The sequence below is a fragment of the Miscanthus floridulus genome, chromosome 2 (assembly GCF_019320115.1).
Source record: "Miscanthus floridulus cultivar M001 chromosome 2, ASM1932011v1, whole genome shotgun sequence".
NCBI classification, from domain to species: Eukaryota; Viridiplantae; Streptophyta; class Magnoliopsida; order Poales; family Poaceae; genus Miscanthus; species Miscanthus floridulus.
This window is the reverse complement of record NC_089581.1, coordinates 115,579,988-115,592,074: the sequence shown is the minus strand read 5'-3', so window position 1 is coordinate 115,592,074 and position 12,087 is coordinate 115,579,988. Positions and strand designations below refer to the sequence as shown.

The following is a 12,087-nucleotide window of genomic DNA, read 5'->3' as shown; positions in this document are numbered from 1 at the left end:
TCTCTCTCTGTCTCGGGTCTGCGCGCCTCTGCGTCAGCAGCGCGCGTGCCAGCAGCGAGGAACAGTTGCCAATTTGCCATCTCAGTCTCAGTTCCGTTCCTCCGATTCCTCGTCCCCGATGGACCTGTCTCCCAGCTCGTCGCCGTCATCCGTGCCGGTGCCGGCGGGGCCGTGCCAGTGGTCCGGCGCCAGGCTCGGCTCCGCGGCGTGCGGGCTGGCCGGCAGGGTGCTCTGCGCCGTCGCCACCTGCGTCTTGGCGGCCGGTGCGTTGCTCGCCCGCGCTCGATCAGACAGAAGAGTCGCTCTTGTGTCTGACGAGCTGCTTGCCTTGTATGGTTTTCGCAGTGGGGTCGCTGGTCGGGGCGGTGACGGGGTCCATGCTCGGGCTGGCGACCGAGAGCGGGATGCTGCGCGGCGCCGGCATCGGGGCCATCTCCGGCGCCGTCTTCTCCATCGAGGTCGCCGAGTCGTCCCGCGACCTCTGGCACTCGGCCGACTCCGGCGTCTGGTCCCTCCTCTACATGGTACGTACGCACTGACGACGCGCATTGATCTGCTGCTGCTAGCCTCGATCCTACTCTTCTGTCAAATCGGTCGCTGCCACTTTGCTTCAAAATTCTCGGTTTATTTCGATCAGGTTTTCGTTGCAACTTGCAAAACTAACTGCTCACAAGCACATCATTCTCGTTTTCGCCGCCTAATGGGGCTTGATGTTGACGACCCCATGGATTCCGTGGGGCGATGCGCGGATGCGACCCATTCGCATGGCGCACTATTCAAATGCTTGTGAATATCATGGACCCATGTTTTTCTTTCACCTGCACCGGTGAGAGTTCGGTTTCCTGCCGAAAACGAAATTAAACGCACTGCTGCATCGACTCGTCGTACTACTTTCTTCCGGTTTGCTCGGTGCCTGTCTCTGACCCAAGTGTTTGTTTGTGCACGCAGGTGGACATCATCTCCGGCCTCCTGAGCGGCAGGCTGGTCCGGGAGAAGGTGGGGCCGGCGGTTCGGAGCGCCGTGCAGAGTCAGGTATAGTCACTCACTCTCTCAGCCTCATCTGAAACCAAAACGCACCAGGATTATTACGCTGGTTGCCTATGTTCATTGCACTGCAAGATCCTAAGTTTGGTACCGGTTGGTCCATTGGCTCTGTCGATCAACAAGAAATTTAGGTAGCAAAAGCATAATAAACAAAGGATATAAGTACTAGAGCTGGTATATGAGGATGCTTGTGCGCATAATTTGAGTGGTAGTTAGTCCATGTCCATGCATTGTCCCTGAAGCTAATGCGGTCCATTTCTTCCGAGATGGGGTAACAACAATTCAAAGGCACACACGCCCATTTATAGATCTTTAATACCTTTGTTTGTTAGTTAGAGAGGAGAATATGAGTTGTTGTTACCTTAAAAAAGGGTACCCTCAAGTAAAAACAAAAAAAGACAGTTTGGCATCAATGACAAATGAGATGACGTGTCTCAGTTAATTGCCCAACTGCTCTTCAGACCAGGAGTATTTCACTGCCAGCGACGCAAGAGCTCACTCATGGTCAGCGTCACTGCGTCAGCCTGCTGTAACTAACTTGTTTCCATCCTGTGTGTGGGACTGTGGACGCAGATCAGCGCCATGAGCTCGCCGTTCGAGGAGACGAGCGACCTGTTCGAGACCGGCAGCGTCAGGGGCCTCCCCGAGTCCGCGGTGCGCCGGCTGCCGGAGACGTTGATCGCGGAGGACACCGCCGTGGACGCGGCGGGCCAGGCGCTGTGCTGCTCGGTGTGCCTGCAGGACTTCCGGGTGGCCGAGCCCGCGCGGAGGCTGCCCGGGTGCCGCCACCTCTTCCACGTGCCCTGCATCGACTGCTGGCTCGTCAGGCACGGTTCCTGTCCGCTGTGCCGGCGAGACATCTGAACTGATCGCTGGCGGCCAGGCACGCCTCCTGCCTGCTGTGCCGGCAAGACATCTGAATTGATCGCCGGCGGTCGGTGAACCGCCGACGATCGGGTGCTAGTGTGGCTTTGGACGAGATTGTCGGTTAGTGGAGTAGGATTTGTAGTAGGACGGCACCTGGCATGCCCGTAAGGGAAATGGTGCGCTCTGTTAACGACGGAAAAAAAGAAAGCAACTCCCTAAAAGAATGAAAAGAAAAACATATGAACAAACATTGAGCGAGAAAATGGCACCAGTGACGATCGCATGCTCAGACCTGAGATTACGGATCAAATCTGCAGGTCCAGGCCGCGCTTGTCTGCGGATTCAGAATTATATATACGTAGTTATTAGCTACACCTACACATTGTTCAAGTTTAGCATCAACATTTGCTTTGCGCCGAGCTTGCAGTTGCCATATTCAGGCAGGCCCCGTACTGAAACGGAAACAAGACTGATTACAAACACGTTGCGACGCTTGTTTTTGTGTCAGCCGGCGAGCTGGTTTGGAGTCTTGGAGAAACTGCAGCTCAGTTCGGTTGCCCTGGTGCTCTGCCCTACTGTCACTCTCATTCCAGAAAGCTAGAATGACGCAACCTAAATGAGTGTGCCCCTCTATTGTGTTCCTTTTGTGATTCTTATATATTGGTATTGTGCGCAGCTTTTGACCAAAAAATTTCTCCACCTCATCAGCCTAGACGTTTTATTTCGGACTAACTTGGTCCATATAGCAAACATATTCAGCCCAAGAGTGAGTTTGGTTGGATTAGACAAATTGGTTTTGGATTTTTTCGTCTTTTATTTTTTTTAGAAAAGGGTCGTCTTTTATTTTTAATATCATGAAGCTGAAATAATTCTCTTCCCAGTCTGGAACAATTTTTCTATAAAGCTGGAACGCTTTCTCGAGAAGTTAGAACATTTTTCTGCTGCACTAATGTTGTTGTAAAGCAAGAACATCTGTCTCTCAACCTAAACGAGTGTAATCGAGAAGTCACGGTGTATTTTTTTTTGGACAATTATCTCTTTTAACTAGAGACAAAATCGCCTAAATTTGAAACATTTTCTCGTATACCTAGAACATTGTTTCATTGATTATTTTTTTAAATCAATGTTCTAGTTTTACAAGAAAAAATGTTCTTTGGGAAATTAAAAAAGCTCCCATGAGACACAAACCCACTCTCGAGGGGTTCGAACTCTGGCCGGCAGGGTGCAAAGCGCATAGCCAAACCAACTGGTCTAGCATTCACTTGCATTCTTTGGGAAATTGTTGTCCAAATATATTCAAGTTGCGGTTTTATTGTAAAGGTCTTGTAAGAAATATAATGGTTGGAACTAAAATTTGGAAGCACAATTTTAGAAACTACGGTCCTAAGTTTCGAAACTTTTGAATCGTGTGGTCATGTGAGAATTTGCTCCACTAGCTGTTTTTGAAACGTTCTCGTGAAGCCAACCAAGCCCAATTACGAGTACAAAAGCCCATCAGTTACAAATTAAGCAAAGCTCAAAGATGATATGCCTGTTGAGCCGCTCTTTACAACCACAACTGCTGCTTGTAATCTATAGGGAATGCTTAGAGAAAAACAGCTACAGCCTGCAGTGGTAATGGCTGTAAAGGGCAGCTGAACAGGTTAGTTGCGTTGGGTGATCGATGCTCGATTGCATTCTAAAAACAGAAATATGTGTCCACTAGTTTATAACATTGTTCACATATAACTGAACTAGTGGACACATAGCGGAACGTCGTTCACATAAACAGAAATACTCCAACTTCTATTTTCTACTACCTCCGCCCCTAAAAACATGGAAATCTTGCTTTTCGAGCCTGTTTAGTGAGGATATGAAATTACGCATGTACCCTCTTTGTCCTTCGCCGCACCACAGCAAGTGTTTGCCGGAACTTCGAGATTAAACATCGATGACGGTGCGAGCGCTTCTCTCGATTCTTCGCATCCACTATTTTTATTCCGGGTGCGGAAGGCCGGAAGGCCGCCTGCCTGCAGTGCCTGAGAGAATCACAGATGGATGGATGCATGGATAGATCGTGCGGTTGCACGTGGTTCTTTTTTTTATTGGTGGGTCCCATAAAAAAGCTGATCCTCGCCCACATTTGACATTTACATTAATTTTGAGACAACATTTAAACACTAGGATCACATCTTTTCTGGGACGGAGGTAGTATTTGATTTTAAGCGTTCCTATGTATATGTGAACAATGTTATAAACCAGTGGACATATAGGGGAACACTACTGAACCCAAGAACTAGTGGAAATGTTATACCTTAGTGGGATGTCGAAATATGTTCTATTTGAGCCGAGTCATTTTATTTGTGTAACTAGGACACGCTTTTCTTATCACGTTGGAAAATATTTTTTTATCTATAACAATATTTGTATGAACTAGGACGATTTTTATTTTACATAATTCAAAATATTTTCTCTTGAAGCTGAAACATATTTGTTTTTATATGTTTGAAGCTGGAACATCTATCATTTTAAGCTTGAACAATTTTCTCAAGAAGTCGAAACATATAATGTATTAAGCTTAAACTTTTCTGACAAAAGCTAAAAATGATAGATGTTATTTCGTGAGGTTGGAACATTTTTCATGATGTTTGTTATTTACCATGTTTCAGAAACTTTATATATTGATTTCCCGGAAACAATTTACTTTTAAAAAAACTCAAAAAAGATTTTTTTCAATTGAAAGCCGGAACAAGTTAGTGGGCTCGTGGAAGAGGCCTGGAAGCTAGGAAAAGGGGCCCTATGATACAGCCGGAGGAAATCTGTACACTGTTCTTAAAGTGGGCCGCGAGGCAATGCGAAGGATGTTCATTCAGATTGCTCTTGTAAAAGGGGCCCAAACGCTCGATGGGCCCAATTTATTCCCACGTGCCATTGGAGCTCTGCCCATCTCCAGACCCCGGGTCAGCAGTTCGTCGTGGCGTTGCCGTTGACGACGGAGATTGGAGCTGGCCTGCTGGAGTGATCGGCAAACAAACGTGCAAGGGAAAGGAAAACAAATGATTCCATTACAAATCCGTGCACGTTCTTTTCAACTTTCAACACCCTGTTCACTTCAACTTATCAGCCCGACTTATCAGACGTGGTACAATATTTTTCTCTCGTAACAAAACAGCATTAGCCGACCTATCAGCAATAGAAACCATCGGCCGAAAGCCTTAGGCCCAGGACCGGGAAAGAGAGAGAGATTCCGGCAAAAACAACTGTGGTAGGTGTAGCTAGGTTTCGGCACCTTATCGCCGTACTTTATTATACACTCCTAACTGTAGTTGTATATTGTTAACACGAAGCTCCCGCGCGTGATTCTCATTTTGACGGCAACCGGGTCACTACGCCGTGCTCTACGCACGTTTCCACAAATATCATCATATATATATATACCGTACTAAATGCGACCTACAACTACAAGTCCGTCGTCCTAATCATATTGTCCCCAATGATCTGAATCATCTGATGGAGGAGAAAAGGAAACCCACCAAGGGCAATTAATGCTGAGGCCTAAGAGGAAAATCATTTATTAGAGGACTTCCATAGGTAAACGTTTTAGGTATTGTTTGGATGAACTATGACTAACAATTAGCTAGTAATAGTGATTAGTTGACTAGTAGTTAGCTAGCTAAAGCTTAACACATTCCTGCTTAGATCCACAGCTAACTGTTACTGGCCGCATCATTCCTTCTCTCTACGTTGGCATTCTTTTCAAGCCTTGGCTGGCCGCCGGCAGGACTGAGAGTCTGGAGTGAGAGATTCCCAGCTTGCGGCAAAAACAACTCTGTTGTAGGTGGCTACTGATCTCGCCGTACTTTTGTTTATTATAATATATACAGCTCCTAAATGTATTGTTAACACGAAGCTCCCGCGCGTGATTCTCATTTTAACGGCAACCGAGGCATTACGCCGTGCTCTACGTTTCCACAAACATCATCATATCGTACTAAATGCGACCTACAAGTCCGTCGTCCTCATCATTGTCGCCAATGATCTGAATCATCTGGTGGACAAACCCACCAAGGGTAATTAGTGCTGAGGCCTAAGAGGAAAATCATCTATTATAGGACTTCCATAGGTAAACGGTCTATTGATTTAGTTTCCGAAGGAATTTCTACGAAAGGTTTTACTACTATGGTCATGTTCGCTTCTCTTATAAAATCCGTCTTTTTCAGCTTGTTTTTTCAGCCAGAGTAGTGTTTTCTCTCACAACAAATCAGCCGAAACAGTTTTTTGGCTTGCTTTTTTCGGTGAAGCGAACAGGGCCTATATGGTCATCACAACCGACCACTGGACAGCGACCGACTTGTGTGTACATAGCCACGCAAGCGAGTGTAGCAAAGTCCAGATCAAATGTTAACATACTAGCTTGTGATGATGAGCAGCTAGCAACCATTTTCCTTTTCCTTTGAAACTAATAAGAAAGGAGGGCAGCAGGGCACGTAACCAGATCAAAAAAAAAACTATTCAGACTGCGTGCTGTTTCTACGGTATTAGTACATGCTAAGAACAATGGTGCTAATGCACTGTCCTTGTATGAATGAATGGGACGGCCGCCCGGATAGATCATAGGTATGATGAGTGATGACCGGCTCTTGATGGTTTTTTCTTCTTCTACGAATCGAAGGGGACGTCCCAGTCTGCTTTCTTTCCTTGGCCGGCCGGCCCGGCCGTGGCTGCTGCGGCCGGTGCCGGACAGTGCCAACTGCCAATTAATTAATATAATACTACTAGTACTAGTATCGGTTGCAGACCATTAGGCGCCAATTAATTAATATAATACTACTAGTACTAGTATCGGTTGCAGACCATTAGGCGGGTTGTGTTTAGTTCGTGAAATTTGAAAATTTGACTACCGTAGCATTTTCGTTTTTATTTAATAAATAGTGTTCAATCATGGATTTATTAGGCTCAAAACGTTCGTCTCGCGATTTTCAACCAAACTGTGCAATTAGTTTTTTTTTCGTTTATATTTAATGTTCCATGCTCGTATCGTAAGATTCGATGTGATGAATATTGTAGCACTTTTTGAGAAATTTTTTTGAAACTATACAAGCACTTAGGTCTACCACGTTGCGCTCAACGTCGGAGGTTTGACAGTACTACTGATCACCTCTATTTCCCCGTCGTCTGAGTTCTGACTGAATGGTCAGGAACTGGAACTGAAACTCTGCATACGGACCAGGCATTCAGGTCAGTATTAGATCGATCGAGACTGAAAGCATTGAACTTCACCACCAAGTTCTGGAACCGATTGTTTTTATATTGGTGACGAATACTGGGTTGAAACTAATAAAACCCAAATCGAGATCATAATATCGTAGCGTAGATAAATGCGACTGTAGATGCGTGAATCCTTTGAGTGCAAGTGGTGCACTTGGTGGTTTTTTTTAAGGGGAAAAGACCTGAAAACCCACATGTAGTACATCGTCTGTCCTAGTACTTCCGTCCCATCGACCTGATACATAAGTACATGATAAATTGCTGTCCAAGACCAGACAATAGGCACACATGGTGGTGCATGCATTGAACATGTGACCGACTGCTCATTATTTGTAAAACTTCGAGGTGGGCATTGACCTTGGGCATGCACCGGATATATATCTACTCGAAATGACCACATGGATCGATCAGACAAGATAACCACACATTAGATGACTAATCAAACGTGCACTATATATATGATTTCCACGGCCAGTCAGTACACGATATATCGTCGTTTAGTTCGATAGATGATGTGCAGCAGGGCTGCAGGCTATCGCGCTATCTGCATTTGACCTTATCGGTGTTGCTTTCACCGGATTTTCAACCGTGCGTGTTTCAGAGACAGAGAGGCTGAACGCACTTGCATGCGGCCACCACCACCCCTGCCCGGCTGCCGGCACTGGCCCCGTGGCCCGGCCAGGTCCCGTGGCATTCAGGGTTTGGGGAGGCACGTGGATGGATCTGACATCGACTTGACCTGCAACAACAGCGCCCGCCGCCCTGCGCTGTACTTGCGGCGTCTCATTCCATGTGCCGCGCGCATGGGTGATGGGTCGTCGTACTCGTACGTTTCCCGTCTGGGCGGCGTCTGCGTTGACCGCGCGCACGGCCGGCCGTCTCACGCGCACGTACGGATCGGACGGGCAGGAGCCCCGTGAAACGTGACAACGCTCTACTCGTCCGATCCGGCCATGCTTTACATACATCTCACATCGATCACATGCATGCTGATGCATTCTTGCTACTACCTCTGACCTAAAAAAGATTCCAAATTTAGATTGAGTCAAACTTCGTTAATTCGATCGAGTTTATAGATTAATGACACAATATATATATTTTCTAATAATATATCATAAAATGTTGGTGCTTTTTAAATTTTGGTTAAAATTTATTTATTTATTTATTGACCTTTTTAAAGGCAAGCTGTTTTTTTTTTGGACGGACGGATAGTTGGTTGGTGCTGAGCTTGAATTCCTGGTGGGAACGTGGGACGGACGAATGGCGTCCGCCCGGAGAGCAGAATGCACCTGATGGGTGATCCAGCAGCTGCTGATGTTGGTCTGATGGCTCGGTCTCCTCGCTCTCTCGAACTTCTTGTTACAAGAAGGAACGTGCATGCCAAAAGCAAAAGAAATGTGTGACGACGGACGTGTAAAACCTTCTAACTTCTTCTTAATGAAACACGAAAAAAAGCAAAAGAAATGTATTTCACGGTTGACGACATGCCATGCAAAGGATAAGCACAGACTACGGAGGTTTATGTAGCTTCAGAACTTGGAGCATCATCTTCTTTTCCCAGCTCTAATCTAATATAATATATACTGAGATTTTCAGTGATGATGAGGGACAATCTTACATACTTGTACAGGAGTACAGATGACAAATACAAGCGTACAGCTACGTCGTTTCATTCCAGAAAACACAAGTAGGACACATCGATTGATTTCAGCCTGCACATAATGCCCGTACCATGCATGCATTATGCATCGGCCTGTTCGCTTGGTCGTAAACAATCGTAAATTTTTAGTCAGAACAGTATTTTTCTCTCACACCAAACTAGCCAACAATAATAATTTACGATCGTATATTATCGTTAACTCTTAGGCTGCATGATGCTAGAATGGTTCTGGCTACGCGTTGTATTGCGTAATATACACAATGCATGATGCTAGAATAGATGCATGATGCATGTGCGCAGGTCAGAGTTGGCAGGGCGATCGCGTGCGTGCCGTGCTCAGTTTTGTTTTTTGATTAAAAAAAACTATCGCGTGCTTAGTGGCTTCCTTCCTGCTGCTTAGAACAGGGACACGACCACCAATGATCCTTCACGTACGCTGCCCTGATGCGTCAGCGTATCCATATCGGCGCGCGCCGCCGTATATAGAAAAGAAAAACGCAGCGCCGCTCCCGCTCCATTCCAAATCCGTCACCGAGTATTCCTATATAATATGCTCTCCCTGCTTTACATTGCTCTAATCGTAGTTTGCACTCCAGGCTAAAAACCAAATCACCCGTTTGACCAGTTTATCCGGCCTCGACTACAAGGCAGGAGAACGTACGTGCTTTCTCTATCCATAAAAGAATACAATTATGAAAAATTAAATATTATTAGTATTTATATTTTTAAATAAATTTATTATAAAAATATACTCTATAACAAATCTAATGATACTTATTTTGTATCATGAATATTAGTACTTTTTATACAAATTTAGTCAAAGTTTGTATTGTTTGACTTCTCAAAAAAACGAGAATTGTACTCTTTTGTGGACGGAGGGAGTATATATATATATATATATATATATATATATATATATATATATATATATATATATATATATATATATATATATATATAGGGAGAGGCTATTCAGTAGCCAGCTACAGAATAAGTTATTCTGTAGCCACCTCCATTTACCATAATTTTATATACTAATTTACGATAATGTCAATATATATTTACTATAGTTGGGTTACTATAACACATAGGGATATTTACCATAACGTTATAGTAAACCACTTAGTAAGGAGTTACTATAATCTCATAAATTAACATAGTAATTATAGTAACTCAAGGTGGCTACAGAATAGGTTATTTTGTAGCCAGCTATAGAGTAGTTGTTCTATATATATATATGCACGATGTTTTTCTTGATTCCTTTTCTTCACTGCAAAGTAATCAAGAAAACATAAGTGTCAACGCTCACACTCTATCATGATAAAGAACTAGCCTACTACTCTATATATGTTGCTGCATGGCAGCTAAAAGGCGATCCTGATGGCTTTCTAGATGCGGTGCAAGATGCCCTCCACGTACGATTTGTTTTCGTGTAGCGTAATGCATCAATGGACCTGCTAGGAATTAGTAAATGTCTCTCTGCCTTTTGTAAAGCGCATTTCAATTATTGTACCATGAGTTCCACTTCACGGCAATTGTTAAAATCCATCATATACCCATAGGGAAAGTTGAAAGTTGGCACCTAGAAGCCATTTAAGCTAGCTTAATTACTTCCTCGGACACTCGGACCTCGACACAGTCTCTAATTTAACACTTTGCATTGACTATTAATCTCTATATAAAAAACATAAATGGCTTGCAAAGAGATAGCTTACTCCTAGATTATGAAAGTAACTTTTTTTATAGAGAATCTAATAACACCATTGTTGCGTGTCTTGTCAATCTATATAGAATGTTAGATATTTATATGTTGTCAAAAAAAATGTTAGATATTTATAATCAAAGATAAAAAGTTTGACTTTATATATCAAATAAATGTGGTTCATATCGATTAATAGACTATTGAAAATACTGCTTAATAACGTGCGCACATCAGTACGAGAATTTCTTTTTTCATATAAAACCCAAAGTTGTAACCTTTCCCTTGTCAGTTTCTTTTTTTTTTCCTTCTTCTTTCTCCACAGCCATCTTGAGATAGTTCTACTTATCAACAGGGTTTGTTTTTCCTCCATGTGTATACATGGCCGAGAGAGGGCACTAGATTGTCTATAATGACTAACTTACAAGCAAGTGACATCTTTGGATTACACATTAACTTGTTTTCCATGTCTTGACACCAGCGGTTGCACCCTACCAGCGCATCTCCATACCCCCCACCCACATCCTAGAAGGAATAACGTCTCCTCTTTGAAATGCATTTATAATTTGAGTAAAATAAATTTGAAGTCCACACGCTGAAGTTTTGAATCTTTTGGGGCCAGGAGTTGAATTTCGATGTGGAAGTCGGAAAGTTTTTAGTCAACACCAAAATCTTCCTCAACTAAAAGTACTGGTGTCTCCAAGCGAATGATTCTACTGAACTTCCATACGTTATATTGTTTTTTTTTGGAAATTCTCACAGTTGGAATCTTGATTATGTAAGTGCCCACTGCCCGCTGCCCCAATATATTGTTTCATGTTACTCTTTCTCAAAGTTGTTAAGTAAGTTAGGCCTTGTTTAGATCACTCCAAAATTCCAAGTTTTTTCACTCTCTCTCCATCACATCAATTTTTGGACGTATGCATGGAGCATTAAATGTAGGTAAAAAAAATAACTAATTGCACAGTTTAGTTGGAAATCACGAGATGAATCTTTTGAGCTTAGTTGGTCCACGATTGGACAATATTTACCAAATAAGACGAAAGTGCTACTATTCATCGGGTTGAAAAAATCTTCAATCTAAACAAGGCCTTAGTTTCAAAAAGTTTTTTTTTTGCGAAACAGTTTTAAAAAGTTGTTAAGCAAGTAACATAATATTGTATATATATAAGTATGATATATATGACTCACTCAACGCATATAGCATTTTAGTGTTTTCTTATTAGCCTCGAGTCATGTTAATTGTTGTGCGATGCTTGTACTTGTCTCCTAGTATCGAACCCAAGCTATGTCTCCACCAGTCCCCTGGTCTCCACCATGATACCAAATTTGTTTCTTGCTCTCTTTTCCTCAACTATATGCCATGTCATGGAAAGTATGTGGCACCAGTACAAAGGAGAAAGGACTCATGGATCATGAACCATACGCACAGTTTTTTTTTTTTTGAAACTTGGGAACCATACCCACAGTTGGAAGACGTACATAGAACCATTTCGCTTTTCGTAGCGCGTGGATTTATGATGTTGCAGTGCACAATAACTTCTCCCTTTCCTCTTGTGATTCCGATTGC

General features: G+C 43.4%; 1 protein-coding gene across 1 annotated transcript; it reads left to right on the top strand.

Moving 5' to 3' along the window:
* Window positions 1-2,360, top strand: LOC136539419 (NEP1-interacting protein-like 1). The gene is made up of 4 exons (XM_066531371.1): window positions 1-263; window positions 346-524; window positions 949-1,032; window positions 1,618-2,360. Exons 1-4 carry the CDS (start codon window positions 119-121, stop codon window positions 1,906-1,908), a joined length of 699 nt encoding a protein of 232 aa, XP_066387468.1. The 5' UTR covers window positions 1-118; the 3' UTR covers window positions 1,909-2,360.
* The last annotated feature ends 9,727 nt before the right edge of the window (window positions 2,361-12,087 follow it).